General features: G+C 40.5%; 2 protein-coding genes across 2 annotated transcripts; one reads left to right on the top strand and one right to left on the bottom strand.

The window, feature by feature from the left end:
• Window positions 1-103: 103 nt before the first annotated feature.
• Window positions 104-22,944, top strand: rint1 (RAD50 interactor 1). The gene is made up of 15 exons (XM_061913960.1): window positions 104-365; window positions 1,840-1,965; window positions 4,519-4,634; window positions 4,706-4,879; window positions 7,073-7,213; window positions 7,574-7,763; window positions 9,408-9,518; window positions 9,585-9,810; window positions 9,879-10,016; window positions 10,087-10,181; window positions 13,720-13,824; window positions 16,715-16,935; window positions 18,636-18,816; window positions 19,132-19,250; window positions 22,622-22,944. Exons 1-15 carry the CDS (start codon window positions 141-143, stop codon window positions 22,818-22,820), a joined length of 2,367 nt encoding a protein of 788 aa, XP_061769944.1. The 5' UTR covers window positions 104-140; the 3' UTR covers window positions 22,821-22,944.
• nopchap1 (NOP protein chaperone 1) lies at window positions 22,464-27,607 on the bottom strand. Its single transcript, XM_061913961.1, has 4 exons — window positions 27,446-27,607; window positions 27,239-27,307; window positions 27,021-27,154; window positions 22,464-23,215 (listed from the first exon to the last, which is right to left on the bottom strand). The coding sequence occupies exons 1-4, from the start codon at window positions 27,507-27,509 to the stop codon at window positions 23,060-23,062; spliced, it is 423 nt and encodes a 140-aa protein (XP_061769945.1). The 5' UTR covers window positions 27,510-27,607; the 3' UTR covers window positions 22,464-23,059.
• Window positions 27,608-27,880: the final 273 nt, after the last annotated feature.

Here is a 27,880-nt window from a genome sequence, read left to right as displayed (position 1 = left end):
GGCGGTTGTGTGATTCGTCGTTAACAGACGTTTATTTTACATCAAGTCACCGCCCGCGGACGACGCCGGATTGTAAAACAAGTGCTACTCACACGCCGCATCCGTGGCACTGGCGCAGGCGCAGTTTGTAGCCATCCAAGATGGCGACTTCGGCGGCTGACGAAAACACCGCGGAGCAGCCGTCAGAAGAAACCTCGTTAATTTCTCCTAAGCACGGCGGCTGCTCGCCTCTCTTGCCAGCACAGCTGCGCCAATATGTGCTGGACTTTCTGGACAAGGAGGTGGGCAGCGAAGTCAAATGTCTGAAGAAGGTTGGCAGCCTGCTGGACACACTGCTGGTGGAACACAGCATGTTGGAAGTGAAGGTGACACACAATGTTATTAATACTGTGTTGGACACACAATGTTCTTTTTTTAACACTGTGTTGTCTTGTGTGGTGTTGTCTTGTGTGGTGTGGTGTGGTGTTGTGTTGGACACACAATGTTCTTTTTTTTAAACTGTGTTGTATTGTGTTGTGTGGTGTTGTGTTGTGTTTTGTTGTGTGGTGTTGTGCTGGGTGGTGTGGTGTTGTCTTGTGTGGTGTTGTGTTGGACACACACAATGTTCTTTTTTAACTGTGTTGTGTTGGACACTGTTCTTTTTTAACAGTCTTGTGTTGGACACACACAATGATGTTTTTTAACACTGTTTTGTGTTGTGTGGTGTTGTGTTGTCTTGTGTTGGACACACACAATGTTCTTTTTTAACACTGTTTTGTGTTGTGTTGTGTTGTGTTGTCTTGTGTTGGACACACACAATGTTCTTTTTTAACAGTCTTGTGTTGTGTTGGACACAGACAATGATATTTTTTAACACTGTCTTGTGTTGTGTTGTGTTGGACACACAATGTTCTTTTTTAATACTGTGTTGTGTTGGAAAAACAATGCTATTAATACTGTGTTGTGTTGGACACACAATTGCATTAATGCTGGCTGTGTTGTGTTGGACACACACAATGATATTAATACTGGCTGTGTTGTGTTTGACACAATGTGATTAACACGGACTGTGTTGGGTTGTGTTGTGTTGAACATACACAATGATATTAATACTGGCTGTGTTGTGTTGGACACACACAATGTTATTAATACTGACCGTGTTGTGTTGTGTTGGACACACAATGTGATTAATACCTACTGTGTTGTGTTGCGTTGGACACACACAATGATATTAATACTGGCTGTGCTGTGTTGGACACACACAATGTGATTAATACTGTCTGTGTTGGTTTGTGTTGTGTTGTGTCGAACACACACAATGATATTAATATTGGCTGCGTTGTGTTGGACACACACAATGTGATTAATACTGACTGTGTTGTGTTGGACACACAATGTTATTAATACTGACTGTGTTGGTTTGTGTTGTGTTGTGTTGGACACACACAATGTTATTAATACTGACTGTGTTGTGTTGTTTTGGACACACACAATGTGATTGATACTGACTGTTGGTTTGTCTTGTGTTGTGTTGGACACACACAATGTTATTAATACTGACTGTGTTGTGTTGTGTTGGACACACACAATGTGATTAATACTGACTGTGTTGGTTCGTGTTGTGTTGTGTTGTGTTGGACACACACAATGTGATTAATACTGACTGTGTTGGTTTGTCTTGTGTTGTGTTGTGTTGGACACACACAATGTGATTAATACTGACTGTTGGTTTGTGTTGTGTTGTGCTGGACACACACAATGTTATTAATATTGACTGTGTTGGTTTGTTTTGTGTTGTTGTGTAGGACACAAATAATGTTATTAATACTGGCTGTGTTGTGTTGTGTGTGTGTCTTGTAGGTCTTGTCGGTGTCCAGCTCGGTGCCTCCTCAAGTGTCTGCAGCTTTGTCTGTAGCGGAAGATGCCAGATATTCCTTGGAGGATCTGCTCAACAAGGAGATTGTCATCTCCAAAGCATTGCAACAGGTATCATCATCATCGTTATTATATACTTGCTGTACTTGTGTGAAGTATTACAATCTTATACTTGTTTCACTTTTGTGGAGTACCATCATCATCAGTGTTTCCCCCAGAACATTTTTTAGTTAAGGTGGTGACTCTCCAGGGGGGGGGGACCGGGGAAGGTGGTGGGTGGGTGGGATGTGTGTAACTCGGCCTGTCGCCAACACGTCGCTGCCACCACAGCCTGGGGAGAGGGGGCGGCAACAGACTACAGACTGTGGTGAAGTAGGCCGACTTCGTCGCGTGAAAAAGCCTACAACTTCTGGTTGTGTTTTCCGCTCCATTTGCTGATTGGCAATAGACGATATATATATCTCAATTTTTTCCGTAAAGTAAAAACAAAACAGTCCGGGTTATCTGAGATACTAAAATAATGACTTACAAAGTCAAATTGATGCAATAAGCGTTTGAAAAAAAGGTTTAAAAGTGCGGTCATATGCTGACATATGCTCAACTCCATCCATCCATTTTCTACCGCTTGTCCCTTTTGGGGTCTCTGCTTAATTTATTACAGCATTTGGGAAGCCTGTAGTTGATTTTTATTATGTAAATGTTATATTTTTACCAACATGGACTCTGCCATTCAAAACTAGGCTGCCACATTACTAATGATAAATAGGGGTGTGAGAAAAAATCGAATGGAATACGTTGTGCGATTGAGAATCGATTCTATATATATATATATATATATATATATATATATATCTGTAGAGATGAAGTAGTCTTGATTCTCGATTTTCTTTTTCTTTTTTCTTTTTTTTTAAATTATTTTTTTAATCAATCCCACAAACCACTGCACAGCAATACCATAACAATGCAATCCAATTCCAAAACCAAACCTGATCCAGCAACACTCAGAACTGCAATAAACAGAGCAATTGAGAAGACTCAAACACGACACAGAACAAACTAAAAGTAGTGAAACAAAAATGAATATTATCAACAACAGTATTAATATTGTTATAATTTCAGCATAGCAGGGATTAAAAATCCCTCATTGACATTATCATTAGACATTTATAAAAAAAAAAAAAAAAAGAACAATAGTGTCATAGTGGCTTACACTTGCATCGCATCTCATAAACTTGACAACACACTGTGTCCAATGTTTTCACAAAGATAAAATAAGTTATATTTTTGGTTCGTTTAATAGTTAAATCACATTTAAATTATTGCAATCAGTTGATAAAACATTGTCCTTTACAATTATAAAAGCTTTTTTGAAGAAAAATCTACTACTCTGCTTGCATGTCAGCAGACTGGGGTAGATCAGGCTGAAATCATATGTATTGAATGAATACAGAATCGTTTTGAATCGGAAAAATATCGTTTTTGAATCGAGAATCGAATCAAATCAAAAAAATCAATACATTATCGAATCGTGACCCCAAGTATCGATATTGAATCGAATCAAGGGACACCCAAAGATTCGCAGCCGTAATGATTAATTTAACTATAGCTGAAAAAATAGTACAAAAGCAATAGGAGAGACTATTCATCCCTGAACACCATGGCTTTATGATGCAATTACATTATTTTATCAACTAACAGAGACAGAAACTCTTCATTTACATAATGTCCTTTTTTGCTGCTTCAACACAGCTCAATCAACACAGAAAAAAGTCAAGTGAAATAACTTTCTTTTTAACCGTAAGTCAATATTGCTTGTCTTTCTCTCAGATAGACAGGGCTTTCTTTGCTGTCCGTAACGCACGCACACACACTGCACCAGTGAGCTAGCTGAGCTGCCGCTTATGTTTCTAGAACGTCAACGGGCTCATAGTGATGTTCCTAGTAGTTGACAGGGAGGTGTTTAATCATCATTTGAGGAGAGTCTGCTGCCTACCTGCTAAAAATACCTTTCTGCTCGCTCCACGTTAGATGCGCTCTGAATACGCCCTGCTGATTGGCTGTTACATGCGCTCTGAATACGCCCTGCTGATTGGCTGTTTTTGCTCTGCGTGTAACCAATCAGATGCATCTGTGGGTGGGACAATGCTGGGTGCTGCAGAGACATACTGACAGAGGCAGACACAGAACTAAGCGGAGCAGCTTGTTGAGACTTATTTTTATTTTTTTTGTCAAGACTTTAGTTTAGGCTGTGGCTCTTTGTTGTTAAGGCGGCCGCCTTAAAGCCCTGTGGGAAACCCTGATGCCACTTGTTACGGCGACCCAAGTAGCGGGAAAATACACGATTTGATCTGTTTCTTCTTCGGTAGTTGCTTCAGGTCTTTCCGGTGCACTGCTGTCGATATAGCGCCTCTATAGTGGCGCAACGCTGCAACTGCAATTAAAATATGTAGCTGCCGGAGAGGGACATCAATCGCTCAATCGATACAGCCAGAGCTTTATGCTGTGTTGAGCGATATCAAACGCTCCGGCTGGGAGGTGGCCACCACGCAATTTCGAACGCAGGAAAAACCCTGGTATACCCTAAACATAATGAACTGTACATGAGACCCGGTCGTTCTGTCCAAAGGTTGGGAAATATTCCTCTAATGCTCGCCCACCTTGCAGCATCTGGAGGGGGAGCAGCCTTGGATGGAGACTCTTGGCCAGACTCTCACCCAGCTGGAGACGGTGGAGAGACACATGAATTACCTGCGCTGCCTTCAGCACATCGAAGAGCTCAGGTACAGGATGGGAAATCTTTGCATCTGTCCGCTTGAAAAATAGTCGGTAAGGACGCGCTGTGCGCCCGCAGCGCTGTCGTCCAGCAATGTCTGATGACCAGCAGCGTGTGGGAGGCCATCAGGGCCGTGGAGAGCATGGCCAAGATGGACGCCGGTCTGAGCCAGTCCAAGTGCTCGCACCTCCGCGACTTCCTCCGAGAAACTCTCCAGTTCTGGCACAAGATCATCAAAGATCGTCTGGCGGGGTGAGTGCGGATGAAAGTAGCTGTGGTGTGTAAAAACACGCTTAATTGTGTTTCATTGTATGAATTAAACCATATACAATTGTATTTACTTGGGCTGCGAATCTTTGGGTGTCCCACGATTCAATTCAATATCGATTCTTGAGGTCGCGATTCGATCGCATATCGATTTTTTTCGATTCAACGCGATTCTCGATTCAAAAACGATATTTTTTCGATTCAAAACGATTTTGTATTCATTCAATACATAGGATTTCAGCAGGATCTACCCCAGTCTGCTGACATGCTAGCAGAGTAATAGATTAAAAAAAAAAAAGCTTTTACTATTGTAAAGGACAATGTTGTATCAACTGATTGCAATAATGTAAATGTGTTTTAACCATTAAACGAACCAAAAATATGACTTATTTTATCTTTGTGAGAACATTGGACACAGTGTGTTGTCAAGCTTATGAGATGCAATGCAAGTGTAAGCCACTGTGACACTATTGGTTTTTTTTTGTTTTTTTTATAAATGTCTAATGATAATGTCAATGAAGGATTTTAAATCACTGCTATGCTGAAATTATAACTAATATTGATACTGTTGTTGATGATATTCATTTTTGTTTCACTACTTTTGGTTTGTTCTGTGTCGTGTTTGTGTCTCCTCAATTGCTCTGTTTATTGCAGTTCTGAGTGTTGCTGGGTCAGGTTTGTTTTTGGAATTGCATTGCATTGTTATGGTATTGCTGTGTAGTGGTTTGTTGGATTGATTAAAAAAAAAAATAAAAAAAATAAGAGAGAATCGATTCTGAATCGCACAACGTGAGAATCCCGATTCGTATTCGAATATATTTTTTTCCCACACCCCTAGTATTTACAATCTACAAGATGTGTGAAAACACCGCCTAAACATCACGAAATGCCACAAATTAATTTGGAATATTCTGCTCCAATTTCCGTAAATTGACGTCACTGTAGTTGCACTTCCATATTATTAGATCAGTCATGCTAGAAACATACAAAAACTGGAGACGTTATCATTCAAAACCCTTATGTAAGAAAATAACACATGTATTTTCTTTATTTATGCATGTAAGTCTTAAATAAATACATACTTAATAGTCTGCTAATAATGTAGTTAAAGATAGCTCTCTATTATGCCCACAAAGTCTGCTAATAATGTAGTGAAAGATAGCTCTCTATTATGCCCACAAAACACTCTGAACAACCCACTAACTAGATATGTCCGTATTGGCCGATAAAAGCTTTAAAATGTAATATCGGAAATGATCGGTATCGGTTTCAAAATGATCAGTATCGATTTCAAAATGTATGACTTTTTAAGACGCCGCTAAGTACATGGACGTAGGGAAGTACAGAGCGCCAATAAACCTTAAAGGCACTGCCTTTGCGTGCCAGTCCAGTCACATAATATCTACGGCTTTTCACACACACACGTGAATGCAATCCATACTTGGTCAACAGCCATACAGGTCACTGAGGGTGGCCGTACAAACAACTTTAACACTGTTACAAATATGCGCCACACTGTGAACCCACACCAAACAAGAATGACGAACACACTTCGGGAGAACATCCGCACCGTAGCACAACAGAACAAATACCCGGACCCCCTTGCAGCACTAACTCTTCCGGGACGCTACAATATACACCCCTCGCTACATCCCTGAACCACGTCCCCCTGACCCCCTAACCCCGCCCACCTCAACCTCTTCATGCTCTCTCAGGGAGAGCATGTCCCAAATTCCAAGCTGCTGTTTTGAGGCATATAAAAAAACAAAAAATGCACTTTGTGACTTCAATAATAAATGTTGGCATTTTTTTCCATAACTTGAGTTGATTTATTTTGGAAAACCTTCTTACATTGTTTAATGCATCCAGCGGGGCATCACAACAAAATTAGGCACAATAACGTGTCAATTCCACGACTGTATACATCGGTATCGGTTGACATCAGAATCGGTAATTAACAGTTCGACAATATCGGAATATCAGATATCGGCAAAAAAGACATTATCGGACATCTCTACCGCTAACATTACTCTTCATACGTAGTCTTTCAGTGTCATACATCAGATATATATGATAATAACTTCAATATACAGTAGAGGCAACTTGTTTTTACGCTTTACTGCTGCTTTAAAAGGCTGTAAAATACTTACGCTGTAATAAAACCATTTCTACACTCAGAGATTTGGAGAAGGTGCTGACACAGCTTCACTGGCCCATCATCTCACCTCCGACCCAATCCCTGACGCCCTCCGCCAACGGCCAAGAGCTCGTCAGCCAGCTCGAGCTGCTCGTCACACAGCTGCTCGCCCTGCAGACATCGTATCCTTCCCTCTCACCTCCACTCTTCCTGCTATAAGGTTTATAATATTCATAATAATGCAACATGGCTGCCATGTCCGTACTATAAAGTTTATAATATTCATAATACAACATGGCATCTATGTCCATCTTACAAAGTTGATAATATTCATAATAAAGTTGATAATATTCATAATAATGCAACATGGCTTCTATGTCTGTAATATAAAGTTGATGATATCCAATATAAAGTTGATGATATTCATAATAATGCAACATGACTTCTATGTCCGTACTATAAAGTTGATAATATCCATAATAAAGTTGATGATATTCCTAAGAATGCAACATGCTCTGTCTTCTTTAACCTGTCGTGTCCAGAGACGACCTGGTCTCTCAGCAGACGTCTGCTTCCCCCAAAGCCCAACCCTGCACCCAGCCGGCCCCTTTAGCCCCGCCTTCCCCTCAGGCTCCACCCCTCTGCCTGCCTATCCAGATCATGCTGCAGCCGCTCAGCAAGAGGTTCAGATACCACTTCCATGGCAATCGACAGACCAACACCCTCAGCAAGGTTAGTTCCCCTAACCATGCATATTCTAGCCTTCATGTATTAACACTATACAGAGCTATATTAAAACCCTTATAGATACGTTTTTAATTAAAATGTGTTTTTTTAACGTTGTTTAATTGTATGTACATTTATTTTCCTTTAGTTTGATTCCCTTATTTTGCAGTATTTTTTGATTAGTGTTTATTTTTGTCATCAGCCTGACCTAAGCCTTGATAATAATCTTTGTGATGAACACTTGAACTTAGATAAACTTTAAAGGCCTACTGAAATGAGATTTTCTTATTTAAACGGGGATAGCAGGTTCATTCTGTGTCATACTTGATCATTTCGCGATATTGCCATATTTTTGCTGAAAGGATTTAGTAGAGAACATCCACGATAAAGTTCGCAACTTTTGGTCGCTAATAAAAAAGCCTTGCCTTTACCGGAAGTAGCAGACAATGTGCGCGTGACGTCACCGGTGTGAGGGCTCTTCACATCCTCACATTGTTTATAATATCAACTCCAGCAGCAAGAGCTATTCGGACCGAGAAAGTGACAATTTCCCCATTAATTTGAGCGAGGATGAAAGATTCGTGGATAAGGACAGTTAGAGTGAAGCACAAAAAAAAAAAAAAAGCGACGGCTCCAGTGGGACTGTTTCAGATGTAATTAGACACATTTACTAGGATAATTCTGGAAGATCCCTTATCTGCTTATTGTTTAAATAGTGTTTTAGTGAGATTGTAAAGACATACCTAAAAGTCGGATGACGGCGGTGAACGCCAGTGTCTCTCAGAGAAGCCGATGGAGGAGCCAAGATCACAGCTGCCTTTTTGAGCTGCAGGAGGAAGTCCCGTAATCCACTGAAGTAAGAGCCGACTTAATATCACAATTTTCCCATCCAAAAACTTGCTGGTTGACCTAGAAAACATGTTCGCTTGACCGCTCTGTGTTAAAGCTTCACAACAAACAAAGAAACACAGGCTGCGTCTCGGTTGCTAGAGGCAGCTGCAATCCAATGCTTTCCACCCACAGCATTATTCTTTATAGTCTCCATTATTAATTGAACAAATTGCAAAAGATTCAGCAACACAGATGTCCAAATTACTGTGTAATTATGCGATGACAAGAGACGACTTTTAGCCGTAAGTGGTGCTTGGCTAATATGTCCCCTCCAACCCGAGACGTCACGCGCACGCGTCATCATACGCGTCATCATTCCGCGACGTTTTCAACAAGAAACTCAGCGGGAAATTTAAAACTGTAATTTAGTAAACTAAACTGGCCGTATTGGCATGTGTTGCAATGTTATATTTCATCATTGATATATAAACTATCAGACTGCGTGGTCGGTAGTAGTGGGTTTCAGTAGGCCTTTAATGATCCACAAAGGAAATTGTTCCACACTGTAGCTCAGCTACAAAGGATGGGAAGGGTTAAGATGAAAAGGATAATGCACACAAGGGCACAAAAAGAGGGCAAAAACAAAAGGTAAAAAGCAAGAAAAAGTTAAGAATAATACCAAAAATAAAATAAAACGAAGGAAGTTAAAGGAGCTACTGTGATTGTTGTTACAATCAATACAGAGGTAGCCTACAGCCGCAGCTATTAATTGGAGCACTTTGGCCAACTCGTGCTGTGTTTGTGTTTGTGCATTTCCAGCCCGAGTGGTACCTCACGCAGGTGCTGATGTGGATCGGGAACAGCGCCGCTTTCATGGAGGAAAAGATCCAACCTGTCCTGGAGCGAGCCGGTGCCAGCATCAACGCCAGGGTGCGTCCGCAAGTCTCACCGTACAAAAGTGTGAGAACCCCTTGGTTCAGTGATGTCCACACGCAGGTGGAGCTGTGCCGAGGTCTGCTGTCTTTGGTCCAGGAGAAGGTGGCGGCCGACGTGTCCCGCCTGCTCTACGACGACACACTCTTCTGCCACCTGGTGGAGGAGGTGCTGCAGTTCGAGAAGGAGCTGCGAGGCAACCACTCTTTCCCCGCCTCGCTTCCCGGCCTGCTCCACCTCCTGCTGGAGGACACCGTCCTTCAGAAGTGGCTGACCGTGGAGAAGAAGAGTACGTGGGCAGAATGTGGCCTGAAAGAAGTGGCTTGTAACTGCTGGGTGTGCCGCTGATGTGTGTAGTGGCGCTGGAGAAGGTGGACGCCATGCTGTCGGCCGAGGGCGCCTGGAGCTCCCAGTACAAAGACATCCGGGACATGGATGAGCTGAAATCCCCGGATTGCGCCGAGACCTTTATGACTCTGCTGCAGGTCATCACGGGTAAGACCGACCCCCCGCGTGAGTTGACGCTTGACACTTTGAACCAGATGCACCCTTTTCATTTTCCCAGATCGCTACGAGCCTCTACCTTGTGCTTCTGCACAGCTCAAGTTCCTGGAACTGCAGAGAGAACTGGTGGATGACTTCCGTATACGACTCACTCAGGTCAGACTACACACTTAAATCGTCACGTTTACACTCTTTTAATCCAATTGAGCATAGGTGTCAAACTTTAAGGCCACGTTCTTTTACGAGGCCAGTGAAAGATAAGATGTGTCAATAAATACAGTTTTTTTTTTTACTAAGTTTATTTGTTTGCATATTTTTACAGCCTTGACATGATAAATTATTATTCTATAGACCAGTGGTTCTCATTTGGGGGTACGCGTACCCCTGTGGGTACTTGAAGGTATACCAAGGGGTACGTGAGATTTTTTTTTAAATATTCTAAAAATAGAAACAATTCAAAAATCCTTTATAAATATATTTATTGAATAATACTTTAACAAAATATGAATGTAAGTTCATAAACTGTGAACAAAAAATACAACAATACAATATTCAGTGTTGACAGCTAGATTTTTTTGTGGACATGTTCCATAAATATTGATGTTAAAGATTTCTTTTTTGTGGAGAAATGTTTAGAATCAAGTTCATGAATCCAGATGGATCTCTATTACAATTCCCAAAGAGGGCACTTTATTTTGATGATTACTCCTATGTGTAGAAATCTTTAGTTATAACTGAATCACTTGTTTATTTTTCAACAAGTTTTTAGTTATTTTTATATATTTTTTCCCAAATAGTTCAAGAAAGACCACTAAGAATGAGCAATAATTTGCACTGTTATACAATTTAATAAATCAGAAACTGATGACATAGTGCTGTATTTTCCTTCTTTATCTCTTTTTTTCAACCAAAAATGTGTTGCTCTGATTAGGGGGTTCTTGAATTAAAAAAATGTTTACAGGGGGTACATCACTGAAAAAAGGTTGAGAACCACTGCTATAGACTATTATGTATATTTGTTAGCAGAAATAAAAAGAGCTGAATCTCTGCTTGTCACGCTGACTTAAGACATTCACTCTTCTTATACTGAGTACAATCATAACTTAGTTTTGTTGTCATTATTGCAGTGAACTGGTTCAAAGAACAACAACATTGGAGCAGATCCCCTAAGGTGCATATACAAAAATTGGGTAATATAAATAGTAAAAGAAAAGATAAAGAAAGATAGAAAATATATATATATATATATATGTGTATATATCTATATATATATATATGTATACATATATATATATATATATATATATATATACATACATACGTACGTACGTACGTATGTATGTATGTATGTATGTATGTATGTATGTATATATATATATATATATATATATATATATATATATATATATATATACATATATGTAGGTGTGGGAAAAATCACAAGACTACTTCGTCTCTACAGAACTGTTTCATGAGGGGTTCCCTCAATCATCAGGAGATTTTAATGGAAGCATTCACATACAATGGTTTATATAGGGCACAGAGTGGGTGGGTACAGGCAGGCGTAGGGGTGTGGTGATTGGCTCATGTGTTACCTAGGAGGTGTTTCCGTCTGTGGCGCCATGTTGAAATGATTTCACTGCGCTTGTTGAGGGATGATAGATCTGGATGATATATAATAAAAAGTTTCTCTTTTAAGCATAGGTTGCATCTTTTATTACCACTGTTGTAAGGAGTGCTGGATGCAAGATTTGCCATGTTATTGAATATTCAACATTATTGTCTTTGAGGTTCCAAATGTGTTTGCTGAGTTCTGTAGAATTCCGCAAAGTCTGGTTTCTAAAGGAGGCGTTGTGATTATTCCATCTTGTTTTGAACGCTCCTTCGGTTAATCCTACGTACGTGTCGGATGTGTTAATGTCCTTGCGTGTTACCTTTGCTTGGTAAACGACTGATGTTTGTAAGCACCCTCCGTTGAGAGGGCAATCAGGTTTCTTGCGACAGTTACATTCCTTATTGGTTTCAGAGTCGTTTAGTCTGGGGGTGGGCAGTCCTTTTGCAATTGCTTTGTTGTGGTTTGAAATGATTTGTTGTATGTTATTCATACAGCTGTAGCTCAATTTAATGTTGTTCTTGTTGAATATTTTTCTTAGGGTGTTGCCTTTGGGGAAGTGTTTGTCGATCAGAGTGAGGAACTTGCGGCCGATGTTGGTTGAGACGTTTTTGCTAAATGGCGGATTGTACCAGATGATGTTGTTTCGTGTTCTGCTCTTTTTTGGTTGGTTTCCTGGAGTGGGTTCATAGGTGAGGGTGAAGTTGTATCCGCTTTCATCAAGTGCTTTCTGGTACGGGGGGGTTGCTTGGTCGAATTCAGCTTTGCTAGATGACAGCATCGATAGCCTTTTATTAATTCCGGTAGGTATTCTTTTCGTGGTGGTGGGTGGGTGGTTGCTGTCATGGTGCACGTATTGGAGTGTTGTGTTGGGTTTTGTGAATGGTTGGTAGCTGTTATTTCTCAGGTTGAAAGTGACGTCGAGGAAGTTGACGGTTTGCTTGTTGGCTTCGATCGTGATCCGTAGGCCGTTTTCTTTGAAGATTTGGCATATGCGCTTCTTGGTGTTCTCGCTGCTTCTTGGCGAGGCGCGGCACACTGCCAGTCCGTCATCACGGTAAATACCAAGGTCTATATATATATATATATATATATATATATATATAAAACACTCCTGACGGAATAAATAAAGTACTATCTAATCTAATCTAATATCCACACACATGCATATATACATACATATGCATATAGATACATATACACATATAACACTATTCCACATTATAGTTAAAAAAAAAAAATACATAAAAAGACATGACACATGAGGACATGACGGACACAATCTGCTCACTCAGTGCCTGTTTAATGCAACTATGGCTCTTTGGTAAAAACTGTTTTTTAGTCTATTTTTGCCCGCTTTTAGCATCCTATAGCACAGGTCTCGGAACATTTTTGGCTGAGAGAGCCATGAAAGCCAAATATTTTAAAATGTATTTCCTTGAGAGCCCTATAATATTTTTTCAACACGAAATACAAGTAAATGCGTGCATTTTTAAGTAAGACCAACATTTTAGAGTATAATAAGTATTTTATTCTTTTTTAATAACATTGTTATTCTGTAGCTAACCAATAATAAATAAAATACTTCTTACCATTAATGCGACCTCTTTTGAACGTTATTTTTAACACTGTTATTACCAGCGGAAGTGTTAATTACTTATCGTGTTAAGCAATGTCAGCTAAGATTTATCGGAGAGCCAGATGCAGTCATCAAAAGAGCCACATCTAGCTCGAGAGCCAGAGGTTCCCTACCCTTGCTATAGCGTCTGCCCGAGGGTAGCAGTTCATGCTGTCTGAGGCTGAGCCAATCAGTGGCCAGGACACTGAACAGTGATTTTTGTAGCCAATCACACTGCAGTATTGATTGTTTCACATCATTCAGCCGTGTTTATGCCTGAAAATGCTGTAAAAAAATGTGGCGAGGGACGTGTCCGCATCGCTTTTGGTCCTGTTTTGTCTTTAAACGCAATCTTTCTCGGGACTAATATTTACTCCTTTGTCAGACATCTGTATCCAAAGGTTCAATGCCAACATCCCGCAGGTGTCGTGTCATTTACGAGAGTGCCTTGTTTCCTCTCCTAGGTGATGAAGGAGGAGTCACGCTGCCCGCTCAGTCCTCGCTATTGCGCAATACTGAACGCTGCCAACTACATTTCCAGCATCCTGACAGACTGGGGAGACAACGTGGTGTGTTCACGCTTCATACCGCCTCTAGTCATGTACAATAGAGAGAAGGCAACAAGAGAAGTATCCTATTTTTAGGACTATAAGGCACACTTTAAATCCTTTCTTTTTCTCCAAAAAATCGACAGTGCGCCTTATAACCCGGCATATTTCTGGTTGTGCCTACCAACCTCAAAGCAGTTTTATTTGGTACATGGTGTAATGATAAGTGTGAACAGTAGATGGCAATCACACATAAGAGATATGTGTAGATTGCAGTATGATGGCAGCAAACAACACCAACACGCAAATAAAGAACATTACACACGTCACTTAAAAATCCGTCAAAATGTTTTAGTACGACTGCCTGATTGATTTTCGGCCCCTTACGGCTATCGTAGTCAGAGATACAAGTGTTATTATGGTGTGTGTATAAGGACCACAAAATGGCGCCTATTAGCAGACATATTATCTGGCGTTTAGTGCGTCTGCCTCACAGTACGAAGGTCCTGAGTTGTCAGGGTTCAATCCCGGGCTTGGGATCTTTCTGTGTGGAGTTTGCACGTTCTCCCCATGAATGCGTGGGTTCCCTCCGGGTACTCCGGCTTCCTCCCACTTCCAAAGACACGCACCTGGGGATAGGTTGATTGGCAACACTAAATTGACCCTAGTGTGTGAATGTGAGTGTGAATGTTGTCTATCTGTGTTGGCCCTGCGATGAAGTGGCGACTTGTCCAGGGTGTACGGCGCCTTCCGCCCGATTGTAGCTGAGATAGGCACCAGAGCCCCCCGCGACCCCAAAGGGGAATAAGCGGTAGAAAATGGATGGATGGATTATCTGCCTTTTTGTTTCATAATATTATGCAAAAGCCACTTTATTTACATTCTGGTACCTGCTGATGTGTATTTGAGATCTGCATTAGTCCTGAAAATTTGAACGCATCCGCCACTGTAGTCCGTGCCGACACCGTAGTCGATAAGCTTCTTCTTTTTCTCTCTCTTCTTGTAAAGGGGCAGTCATCCTCCGCTGTTGCCATATGAAAATACTGTAACAATATAAAAGCAAAGAAAATCATCAACAAGCAAATGAATTTAAAAAACTCAGATAAAATATTACTTTCTATTTAAAAACCTGTTTACTTTCAATGCCGGTGATAATTTGCAGCAGGTTATTCCAGAGCGATACAGATCTATGAATAAAAGATTTCCGCGAAGCATTCTTCCTGGGACGAGATTAATCAGATTAATCCTGATTAATCACTGGCTATTAGCATGATTCAAATTAACTTAAAGGCCTACTGAAATTAGATTTTCTTTTTTAAACAGGAATAGCAGGTCCATTCTGTGTGTCATACTTGATCATTTTGCGATATTACCATATTTTTGATGAAAGGATTTAGTAGAGAACACCAACAATAAAGTTCGCAACTTTTGGTGCTGATTAAAAAGCCTTGCCTTTACCGGAAGTCACAGACGATGACGTCACAAGGGTGAGGGCTCCTCACGTCCTCACATTGTTTTTAATGGGAGCCTCCAGCAGCAAGAGCTATTCGGACCGAAAAAATGACAATTTCCCATTAATTTGAGTGAGGATGAAAGATTCGTGGATGATGATATTGATAGCGAAGGACTAGAAAAAAATAAAATAAAGTTAAAAAAAAAGGCGATTGAATTGGCACGGATTCAGATGTTTTTAGACACATTTACTGGGATAATTCTGGGAAATCCCTTATCTTTCTATTGTGTTGCTGGTGTTTTAGTGAGATTAAATAGTACCTGATAGTCGGAGGGGTGTGTCCACGGGTGTCTTGAGGCCAGTCAGTGTCTGAGGGAAGTCGATGTCAGATACAAGGACGGCGCAGACTCCACAGATCTACGTTAAGAGGCGACTTTTTAACACAATTTTCTCACCGAAACCTGCCGGTTGACAAGTGGTCAGAAATCATGTTCGCTTGACCGCTCTGATCCATAGTAAAGCTTCACCTCCGGGAATTTTAAACAAGGAATCCCCGTGTGTTTGTGTGGCTAAAGGCTAAAGCTTCCCAACTCCGTCTTTCTACTTTGACTCCTCCATTATTAATTGAACAAATTGCAAAAGATTCAGCAACACAGATGTCCAGAATACTGTTTAATTGTGCGATGAAAAGAGACTACTTTTAGCCGCAAATAGTGCTGCGCTAATATTTCCTGACAGTCCGTGACGTCATGCGCACGCGTCATCATTCCACGACGTTTTCAACAAGAAACTCCGCGGGAAATTTAAAATTGCAATTTAGTAAACTAAAGCGGCCGTATTGGCATGTGTTGCAATGTTAATATTTCATCATTGATATATAAACTATCAGACTGCGTGGTTGGTAGTAGTGTGTTTCAGTAGGTCTTTAAACAACAATATTTGGACATAATTGCAATGCTATTGTCAGAATGTCGTACAGGAACATTTTTTTAAAAATATTTCAATTGATTGCAATCCGTTTATTTGCTTCATTCGTGCTAACAGCTTTGATCTAAAGTCCCACTAAATAAAAAATAAAATAAAAAATGAATTCCCATCTGGATGTTTTTAGACGTAAAATTCTCTTATTGACAAGTTATTGAGCTGATCACTTTGGTACAACAACACACCTTTCAGGTGACCATGCACGGTTTAGGTAAAGCAAAATTAGATTGTGTGATTAATCTGCGTATATAAATTTTTTTTTTTTGGTGATTAATCACAGAAGTTAACTTGTTATTTTTTGGCAGCCCTGATTTTTATTTTAAGTAAGACTACAGAATATATTAATACAACTATTTGCATGAGTCATTTTGCTGCTAAATCCTAAATCCATGTTGGATTTTCTCTCCAGAAAGAAATTGTGTGGATTTGATTGGCTAACATGACGTCATTGAACAACATTTCTTTCTGCGGCAGTTCTTCCTGCAACTTCAGCAGGCCGCTGTGTCCCTGGGCGAACAGGCGGTGGTGGGAGGCCTGGGGATGTTGGAGGTGGGTCGCCTGGCCTCTCTGGAGGGCTCGCTGTTCGAGGGTCTGCTGGCCCTGCTGGAGCGACTGAAGGGGGACATGATGGGCAGGCTGCTGGACGCCATCCTGAGGGACATCACGGACAGCGCCAACGCATACTGCCATGACAGGTGGGACGCAAGCACATCCACGACGTGTTCGCTATGTGGACCGACGTCGGTGTTAGAGCTGCAACCATTAGTCCACAATACAAGTTATATTTGTCAACAACAGCTGTGACGTCATCACTTGTGTTAGTCCGGGCAAAAGTGGGTCATTCACAAAATCAAATCCAGTTTTTGTCCTTCTTTCCCGTCACTTGTACACCATACATCTCATCTGATAACCTTCGAAACGTCCGTTTTGGCCAGGAAATACAGTTTTTGTCCTTCTTTGGCGGCACTTGTACACAATATATCTCTTCTGCTCAACCTTCGAAACGTCCATTTTGGGCCGGGAAATACAGTTTTTGTCCTTCTCTACCATTACTTGTTCACAATTTATCTCTTCTGCTCGACCTTCAAAACTTCAATTTGGCGGGCAAATCCAGTTTTTGTCCTTCTTTTCCGTCACTTGCACAAAATTCATCTCTTCTACTCAACCTTCAAAACTTCCATTTTTAGCTGGGAAATCAAGTTTTTGTCCTTCTTTGCCGCCACTTGTACACAATTGATCTCTTCTGCTCAACCTTCAAAACGTCCATTTTGGCCAGGAAATCCAGTTTTTGTCCTTCCTTCCCGTCCCTTGCACACAATTTATCTCTTTTGCTCAACCTTCTAAATGAAAATTTTGGACCCAGAAATCCATTTTTTGTTCTTCTTTCAAAAACTTGTAAACAATGTATCTTTTCTGCTCAATCTTCAAAACGTAAATTTTGGGCCCCGAAATCCAGTTTTTGTCCTATTTTCTTGTCACTTGTACACAATTTATCGCTTCTGCTCGACCTTCAAAACGTCCATTTTTGACCGGGGGATCCAGTTTTTGTCCATCTTTCCTGTCACTTGTACATAATTTATCAATTCTGCTCGACCTTCAAAACGTCTATTTTTGACCGGGGAATCCAGTTTTTGTCCTATTTTCCTGTCACTTGTACACAATTTATCTCTTCTGCTCAACCTTCAAAATGTTAAATTTTAGCCGGTAAAGTCCAGTTTTTGTCCTTCCTTCCCGTCACTTTTAGACAATTTATCGCTTCTGCTCAACCTTCAAAATGTCAATTTTTGACCGGGATGTCTAGGTTTTGTCCTTCTTTCCCATAACTTGTACACAAATTGATCTCTTCTGCTCAACCTTCAAAATTTCAATGTTTAGCCGGGAAATCCAGTTTTTGTCCTTCTCTGCCGTCCCTTGTACAAAATTTATCTCTTCTGCTCAAACTTCAAAACTTCAATTTTTGGCCGGGAAATCCAGTTTTTGTCCTTTTTCCCCATCTCTTTTACACAATACATCTCCTCTGCCCAACTTTCAAAACTTCCATTTTGGGTGGGGAAATCCAGTTTTTGTCCTTTTCTCCCCTCACTTGTACACCATATATCTCTTCTGCTCAACCTTCAAAACGTAAATTTTGGTCCCCGAAATCCAGTTTTCGTCCTTCTTTTCCATTTTACTGATTCCATTTTGTTTGTTTTCACTCCTGCGGCAGTAAAGACTTGAAGACTACACAAAATACATATCTGACACAAAATATAAACTTTCTGTATATATCTTGACAAATATGAGATGATTATACAAGTAAATAAGAGCAGGCAGCAGCTCGCACATTCTCATACTTTCTGTAACAAACCCCCTTCATGGGCTCAGCAATGACCGCCTGTGTTGCTCTTCTCTCCAGGTGGTTCTCTCATCCGTCCCAGCATGACATGTCCGCCATGACTCTGTCCAGCTCCGCATGTCCCATGATGCTTTGCGTCAGGGACAGTCTGCTCAACCTCCACCAGGTCTTGAGTTTGTCTCTGTTCCAGCTGGCTTGGCAGGGCCTCGCGGAGAGACTCAACAGTTTTCTCTACCAAGAAGTAAGGCACTGTATATTCCAACACTGACTGTGTAGAGTAGTCTGTGTACAGCTGGGAGAGCAGAATGTGATCAATATTAATACTCTCAGCACACAGCCATGTTTAAATGTGTGCCATGCAAATATGGTTGCGTTCATGCTTCAATGAACCACAGCTTCCCAATGCCGGCAGCACTCATGCAACTTTGACCACGACACTTGAGAAAATACACTGTAATACAAATTTATAAGTAAAATGTATTTAGTGCCATTAGTTCACACGTTCTTTATTTTACTTAATAATTTTTTCTGTATTTCATTCCATTTTCCTTTTAAGGTGATTCTGTCAAATCACTTCAGTGATGGTGGAGCGGCTCAGCTTCAGTTCGACATGACCAGGAACCTTTTCCCGCTCTTCGGCCACTACTGCAAAAGACCCGAGAACTTTTTCAAGCAGTAAGTCTTCCGCTGCCTGCTCCTAACGTTTGGACTTTGAAGAAAATAAAGGCCATATAATACAATATATGCAATAAGCATAGCCGTGATTCCACATTTTAGTACACAGAGCCACAAAAATTGGCTTATTAACGAGAAATCAATGTTAAGTAAAGATGTCCGATAATATCGGACTCACGATATTATCAGCCGATCGGAAATTATTAGTATCGGTTTCAAAAAAGTAAAATGTATGACTGTAGGGAGAAGTACAGAGCAGTTGAGTCTCCCAGTCATACATGCCCGGGAGACTCCCGAATTTCAGTTCCCCTCCCGAAAATCTCCCGGGGCAACCATTCTCCCGAATTCCTCCCGATTTCCACTCGGACAACATTATTGGGGGCGTGTCTTAAAGGCCCTGCCTTTGCGTGACGGCCCGATCACATAATATCTAGGGCTTTTCACACAGACAAGTGAATGCAATGCATACTTGGTAAACAGCCATACAGGTCACACTGAGGGTGGCCGTATAAACAACTTTAACACTGTTACAAACATGCGCCACACTGAACCCACACCAAACATTTCAGGAGAACATCCGCACCGTAACACAACATAAACGCAACCGAAAAAACACCCAGAACCCCTTGCAGCACTAACTCTTCCGGGACGCTACAATATACACCCCCAGCCCATCTCAACCTCCTCTGAGAGAGCATGTCCCAATTTCCAAGCTGCTGTTTTGAGGCATGTTAAAAAAACTTTGTGACTTCAATAATAAATATGGCTGTGACATGTTGGCATTTTATTTCCATAACTTGAGTTGATTTATTTCGGAACACCTTGTTGCATTGTTTAATGCATCCAACGGGGCATCAAAACAAAATTAGGTATAACAATGTGTTAATTCTACGACTGTATATATCAGTATCGGTTGATATTGGAATCGGTAATTAAAAGTTGGACAATATCGGAATATCGGCAAAAAAGCTATTATCGGACATCTCTAATATCAACCCTTTAAGGGGGAACCGCACCTTAATTAGAATATTGTCTACCATTCACCATTCTTATGTAGGTCAATAATTTTTTTGTGCATTCTAAATCATAAAGACACACTAGCAAAAGTCAGCTAACAATGCAGCTAGGGGGAGTACACTGTTGTGCTCATAAAAACATCCAAAAAGCCTCAACAATACACCATTTGTATGTGCTGACCTGAATATTAGCGATCATTTTATAAGTGCTTTTGGACGGGAAATCCAGTTTTTGTCCTTATGCTTGCTATAGTGACATTGAGCTGCTGCATCTAGGGTTGTACGGTATACCGGTACTAGTATAGCATCGCGGTACTAATGAATCCAAAAGGATACTATACTCTCTTTGAAAAGTACAAGTTCGCCAAATTTTATCTTTAACGGGCATGACGGCGCTTCGTCACGTCGTGACATTGCTGGCTTTACGAGCAGAGGAGCATATTCGGCAGTGCACAATCACGGAGTACTTACAAGCAGACAAAGCGTGTAGACAAAAAAGGGGAGAATTGATGCATGTTGGCTTAAAAACTAGCAATAAAGGGGAAGTTATAACACTGAAACACCCTCAGGAAGAGGTGCTTTAAGACATGGCGAGCTAGCTAGCAGCTCAAGTCATAAACAGTCGGCAGTGTTTTAGCTACTTCTAAATTACTAATCCTTGTCTCCATGGCGACAAATAAAGTCAGTTTCTTACAAGTAATAGCTAAACATGCTTCACTACACACCGTAGTAGGATACAATAGCTCACCGCTGTCACAATGTAAACAAATGCCATGGGTGGATCTACACCTGACATCCAATGTAATGACACCAAGTACAATAGTGTATCTAGTTGATACTACTATGATTACATCGATATTTTTTCTTTAAAATTCATGTTATATTTATAAACGAAGGAAATATGTTCCTGGACACACAAGGACTTAAATTATAACCAATGTATGATCCTCTAACTACTTGGTATCGGATCGATACCTAAATTTGTGGTATCATCCAAAACTAATGTAAAGTATCAAACAACAGAAAGCATGATTATTACATTTTAACAGAAGTGTAGATAGAACATGTTAAAACAGAAAGTATCAGATATCAGTAAAGATTAACAAAATTAAGATTAATAATCAATTTTTATAGCTTGTCTTTTATAATGTTGACAAAATAATAGAATGATAAATGACCATATATCCATCCATTTTCTACCGCTTGTACCTTTTGGGATTGCTGGAGCCTATCTCAGCTCCATTCGGGCGGAAGGCGGCGTACACCCTGGACAAGTCGCCAACTCATCACAGGGCCATGACACAATATAGATAGTTAGTACCTTATTGATTCCTTCAGGAGAGTTCCGTCAGGAAAATTTAAAATTCCAGTAGCAGTGTACAGAGTTGAGATGAATTAAACAGTAAAAAGTAAATAATGTGGTTATAATGGAAACAAAATAGAAAAACATTACAATAAAAATAAAAAGCAACAATAACATTACAATAGTTACAAAAGTTTTCTAGTATGTTCACAATTTTATTTAAGGACAAAATTGCAGTTAGAAATATGTTTAATGTACTTTAGATTTTTTTGTTAAAATAAAACCAATAATGCAATTTTTTGTGTTATATATATATATATATATATATATATATATATATATATATATATATATATATATATAATGTACCCTAAAAAAATGTGTCCAAATAAAGCCAATAATGTCATTTTTGTGGTCCACTTTGTATAGAAAAGTATTGAAATACATTTTAGCACCAGTACCAAAATATTGGTATTGAAACAAAACCCTAGCTGCATCGCCTCTGAGTTGGTGAAAGTTCATTCTAGATGATAAATCATGTCTCTCACCTGGACAGTTGAAGTTTGTCGGCATAAACCCACAACTTGGTCAACTTTGACCCGGAGACGGCCGGAAAGACACGAAAAAACACGTTTTTTAACCATTTGTGAGGATTGTTGATGTAAAGAGGAAGATACAACCATCCCATCAATATTTATCCCAGTGAGCAGACATTGTACAGTAAGTGATTGTGTATTGTCTCTCAACTCTGCCATGATTAGTAGTGTTGTTGAAAGGAAAGTGAAAAGTAAGTTTAAAATTACTAACATATGTAAATGTTACTACTACATTACAGCACTTATACAAACATGTATGGTTTTCTATAGGCGGAATAAAGTGACTCACATTTGCTCCATTGTTAGCTGACTTTTGCTAGCGTTTATTTACAATTTAGAATGCATAAAAAACGAAAATAATATGTTCATGTCCCACATAAGGAAGAAAAAAGTATTAAGACTTTTAAAGCATCTTTGGGCTAAATAAGCAGACAATGAGCGGTGTGTTCTCTGCAGCGTGAAGGAGGCCTGCATCATCTTGTGTCTCAACGTGGGCTCCGCCATCCTCCTGAGGGCTCTCATCAAGGAGGCCGAGGAGGACGCCGGAGACGAAGCGTCGCCAAAGTCAGCCTTGAATGAGTTGGGCGTGTACAACCTGGCTCCCTGCGACGTCTTCATACTCCTCAACCTGCGAGCCTCCTGGCCCGGCCAGTGACCTCCCAGGTTCCATCACCCTCCATATGCAACTTACTTTCTGCTTTATTGACTTGGACTTACAATCCAAGGAACATTTGCACATAAACCGAAAAACTTTGAATAAAAACTAAATGGAAGTGAAATACTGCTTTCTCGCCTGAGACACTTGAGCAGTGGAGTCAAGCGTGTCTTTTAAAAAGGCACAAGTTGTGTGAGGATGTTCCCCTGACTGTACATGTGTCACCAGACCCAAGTCTTCTACTCCACAACCTGGATGCCGACTTGGTCTTTGCCGGAGCTCTTCTTTCCCGGAAGTTTGAGCTCGTCTTCCGTGAAGTCACTCGCCTCATCGGAGTCCTCGACGCACGTGTGCTCCTCCTCCTCGGAGTCGCTGAGCTCCACCAGCGCAACGTCCTGCAAACACGGCGCCCACAATCAGACGGGACGTTTGTGAGAAGACGTGATGCATTATTCATGTCTGCAGTGGTGAGTCGGTATTCTCACACTTTAACTCTGTTTTTCCAACTACTGTGCCGCGACATACTTGTGTGCCGTGGGAGATTGTGTAATTTCACTAGAGATGTCCGATAATATCGGCCGATAAATGCTTTAAAATCAGAAATTATCGGTATCTGTTTCAAAAAGTAAAATTTTTGACTTTTTAAAACGCCGCTGTACGGAGTGGTACATAGACTTAGGTAGAAGTACAGAGCAGCTGCGTCTCCCAATCATACTTGCCAATTTTCAGTGCCCCTCCCGAAAATCTCCCAGGGCAACCATTCCCCCGAATCTCACCCGATTTCCGCCCAGACAACAATATTGGGGGGTGCCTTAAAGGCACTGCCTTTGCGTGCCGGGCCAATTACATAATAACTACAGCTTTTCTCACACACACACACACACACACACACACACACACACACACACACACACACACACACACACACACACACACGTGAATGCAAATCATACTTGGTCAACAGCCATACAGGTCACACTGAGGGTGGCCGTATAAACAACTTTAACACAGTTACAAATATGCGCCACACTGTGAACCCACACCAAACAAGAATGACAAACACATTTCGGGAGAACATCCGCACCGTAACACAACATAAACACAACAGAACAAATACCCAAACCACTTGCAGCACTAACTCTTCCGGGACGCTACAATATACACCCCCTGCAACCCTTGTATTTTTATTTATTTATTACTTATTAATTTTTTTAAGTTGTGTACATTTATATGTACATGTAGATGCATTAATATAAAACTGAAAGCAGTTTGGCTAATGAAGATGAAGTCTAATAAACAAGCTTTGTTCTCCAACATTGCCCCCATTTTGTGTAGTGCAATAGTTTGGCCAACAAAAACAAAGAGTGACGGCTCTCACATCGAATACACAATCTTCACAGCCTGCGTTCAGTTCCAAGAGATGACAAAACATTTGAACTAGTATTGATGTCATTTGAACACTGATACAGTTTGCAGTTAAATAAAGGACAAATGAGCATCCCATTCAACAAACTAAAGCCTAAATGACAAGGTTTTCGGTAATTAAATAATTACCATCGGGAATTTTACCGCAAATTATAATTCTACCGTTTACTGTTACATATCTCGTCTATTCACAAGTAAAAAGTCAAGGGCATTACGGCAAATGACGAGGGCGGCCGCGACCTTTGCCGCACTTAAATTTGAGCCCTGGACAGGAACAGACTCAACTAAGCAACCAAGAGACCCGACTCCGTCTTAGGCTGTCTATTAGCCCTCAGCTAATGTCTGCTTTGCGCAGATCAGCGAGAATCCGTCTCCTCCTCCGGTCTCCGACGAGTGTGTATCAGACCCTTCGGTCTCCCTGGACAGATTGTCGATCATCTGGACAGAACAGACATCGGCCGCGAGCTAGTGGGTGGCTTAGAATGGAGTCACTTGGTTTCTTAGTTGGGTCTGTTCCGGTCTGTGGTTGCCCGGCAGACAATGAGTAGCACAGTAGAAGCCAGCACGGTGGAGGTGTGTTTAAATGCTCTTTTTGTTTTGTTATCTGTACACTTGGTACAATCATGTGTGTGTTGGAATGCAGTTTTTGTTTTGTTGTCTGTCAAGGCATGGTACAATCATGTGTGCGAATGCAGTTTTTGTTTTGTCTGTCTACGTATGGTACAATCATGTGTGTGTAGAAATGCTCATTTTGTTTTGTTGTCCGTCTACACATGGCACAATCATTTGTGTTTAAATGTGCTTTTTGTTTTGTCTGTCTACGCATGGTACAATCATCTGTATGTTGAAATGAGCTTTTTGTTTTGTTGTCCGTCCACGCAAAGTACAATCATGTGTGTTGAAATGCTGTTTTTGCTTTCTGTCTACGCATGGTACAATCGTGTGTGTTGAAATGCTCTCTGTTTTGTTGTCTGTCTACGCATGGTACAATTATGTGTGTTCAAATGCTGTTTTTTTTTTGCCTGTCCACGCATGGTACATGCATGTGTGTGTTGAAATGCTCTTTTTGTTTTTTTGTCTGTCTACGCATGGTAAAATCATGTGTGTATTGATGTGCTCTTTTTGTTTTGTTGTCTGTCTATGGATGATACAATCATTTGTGTTGAAATGCTCTTTTTGTTTTGTTGTCTGTCTACGCATGGTAAAATCATGTGTGTATTGATGTGCTCTTTTTGTTTTGTTGTCTGTCTATGGATGATACAATCATTTGTGTTGAAATGCAGTTTTTGTTTTGTTTATCTACGCATGGCACAATTGTGTGTTGAAATGCTCTTTTTGTTTTGTTGTCTGTCTACGTATGGTACAATCAAGTGTATGCTAAATGTATTATTTATTGCTCATCTGTCTTGTTTTGTTGGCGCAGCTGTAGGATGTAGGCATCAGCTCTGTGCTCTTTTATGTCCTGCAATGTTTCCATATCGTTGTTGTTTTGTTTTTTTTACCTTTTTGTAGGGGTGTTACGGTACGGGTATTTGTATTGAACTGTTTCGGTACGGGGGTTCCGGTTGGGTGCGGAGAAGTACCTAACGAGTTCCACACGAACATATGAAGTAGCCGCCTATGCTAAAGTCTTAACAAGCTGCTCCGCTCCGTTCTGCCTCTGTCTGTACACAGCACCCTGCATTGTCCCTCCCACACAACCATCTGATTGGTTACAACAGTAGCGATAACAAGCCAATCAGCCGTGCGTATTCAGAGCGCATCTAGTCAGCGCTTTAGCGTCGCGCAGATAGGCGTTTAGCAGGGGAGCAGCGGACTCTCCCCAAATTATACTAAACACTTCCAAGTCAACTACTTTCTAAACATCACTATGAGCCCGTTGACCTTCTAGAAACAAACTGCAGCTCAGCTCACTTGCAGTCCTGGCTTAAGGTGAAGGCTAATTTAGCTTTTAGTGTAATGTTAGCTCATTTTGCGGTGCGTGCGTGTGTTTTGGACAGTGTTGATTGAGGTCTGTTGAAGCAGCAAAAAGGGACATTATGTTAAATGAAGAGTTTCTGTCTCTGATAAGTGTATATAATAATAATGTAAGTGCATAATAAAGCCTACATGAACTCCATGGTGTTTAGGGATGAATAGTCTCTCCTTTTGCTATTGTACTATTTTTCAGCTATAGTTACATTAATCATTAGTAATGTAGCAGCCTAGTTTTGAATGGCAGGGTCCCTGCTATCACATGTTGCTACAAATATAACATTCATATAATAAAAAATCAACTACAGGCTTCCCCAATGCTGTATTAAATTAAGCATGATGAGTTGACTTGAAACTTTAAGTTTTGCACTTTTTATATGGAGAAGAAAAGTCGTGTCATTTTATTTCATCTAAACAACAATTTGAGGCTGTTTAATGTGGATTAACGTGGGCAGAATTATTATAGTGTTCCCAATGTTATAAGTATCATGCAATTGTTTACAAATTTGGTAAATAAATAACCAAAAAAAATTCAATTTTGTTGTTTTCTTACTGTACCGAAAATGAACCGAACCGTGACCTCTAAACCGGGGTATGTACCGAACCGAAACTTTTGTGTACCGTTACACCCCTACCTTTTTGTGTATCTGCACTGCAAGCACATTAGTTCATCATCCTAACTTCATAGGAAAATGACACTTGCATCACTGGAAAGTTATTTACAAGACTTAGCTGAATAAAATACTGGTTTCATGCAAATCAAAGCCAGTTTCAAAATATGACACAAACAGCTAAAAGTACCATCTCGATGATTTTATCTGCCTGCTCTACGTTCTGGATGTCGAATTGTCCTGCAGAAGAGTCTTCCATCTGCCGCTTCAGCTTCTCATTGGCTTCTGCCATCTTCGGCAGGAAAGTGTGCAGCCGCTCCAACACTGACACCAGACAAAAACACACATTTCATACTAAATATTCACACTTCTATGGATGTATGTTCGTGTTAAGAGTGTGCGTCACACCGCTGCTTGGTGCCACTCTTTCAGTCTTCAAGCCGGCCGCCGGTTTCAGGAGTAACTTGTCAGCGAGACCTGTGACGGAAGTCAAAACAAACAAATGACTGCGTTATGTTTGTGACCCCGAAAGGGACAAGCGGTAGAAAACGGATGCTTCTTAACAAACGCGTGTCTTTTTAACTTCCCTCGAAACAGAAAACTTGGCTTACTAACCTCCTCCGCCGCTGCCACATGACAGCAAATCCTGCGAAGTCGATTTTTTCGTCTTTTTATCCATCGCAGAAGCGACACGACAACAAAATAATACTAATTAATGTTTACATGTGTGCCTCATCTTGCCTAGCATCCGCCATTTTTAGGCGTGATAAATAATGACGTAGCGCCCTCTACAGTTTGGGAGACAAATATCGCATGATCGAAAAATTATTTTAAAAATGTTTTTGTGAATAAAATAATAATAATAATAAGATTAACTTAATCCGTCCAAATATAGAACTTAAAATTAATTCACGTCTCAAATTAAATACAGCTGCGAATTTAGTCAGTGCCGTACTTACCGGAAATGACGTCTACTCTTATTTTCTTTTTAAAAAACATTTCTATCTTTTTTTTGTAAATTGCAAAGGCACTCTTTTTATAATTTATGTT

Source organism: Nerophis ophidion, linkage group LG10 (assembly GCF_033978795.1).
Source record: "Nerophis ophidion isolate RoL-2023_Sa linkage group LG10, RoL_Noph_v1.0, whole genome shotgun sequence".
Lineage (NCBI taxonomy): Eukaryota > Metazoa > Chordata > Actinopteri > Syngnathiformes > Syngnathidae > Nerophis > Nerophis ophidion.
The sequence above is the reverse complement of the archived record's forward strand: the minus strand, read 5'-3'. Positions and strand labels throughout refer to the sequence as shown.

Coding starts and splice junctions, on each gene's coding strand:
- nopchap1 (XM_061913961.1), bottom strand. CDS start 27,509: ATGGATAAAAAGACGAAAAAATCGACTTCGCAGGATTTGCTGTCATGT. Junction 27,308..27,445: donor ATGTGGCAGCGGCGGAGGAG/GTTAGTAAGCCA, acceptor CTTCCGTCACAG/GTCTCGCTGACAAGTTACTC. Junction 27,155..27,238: donor AAGAGTGGCACCAAGCAGCG/GTGTGACGCACA, acceptor GTCTGGTGTCAG/TGTTGGAGCGGCTGCACACT.
- rint1 (XM_061913960.1), top strand. CDS start 141: ATGGCGACTTCGGCGGCTGACGAAAACACCGCGGAGCAGCCGTCAGAA. Junction 366..1,839: donor ACAGCATGTTGGAAGTGAAG/GTGACACACAAT, acceptor TGTGTCTTGTAG/GTCTTGTCGGTGTCCAGCTC. Junction 7,764..9,407: donor AGACCAACACCCTCAGCAAG/GTTAGTTCCCCT, acceptor GTGCATTTCCAG/CCCGAGTGGTACCTCACGCA.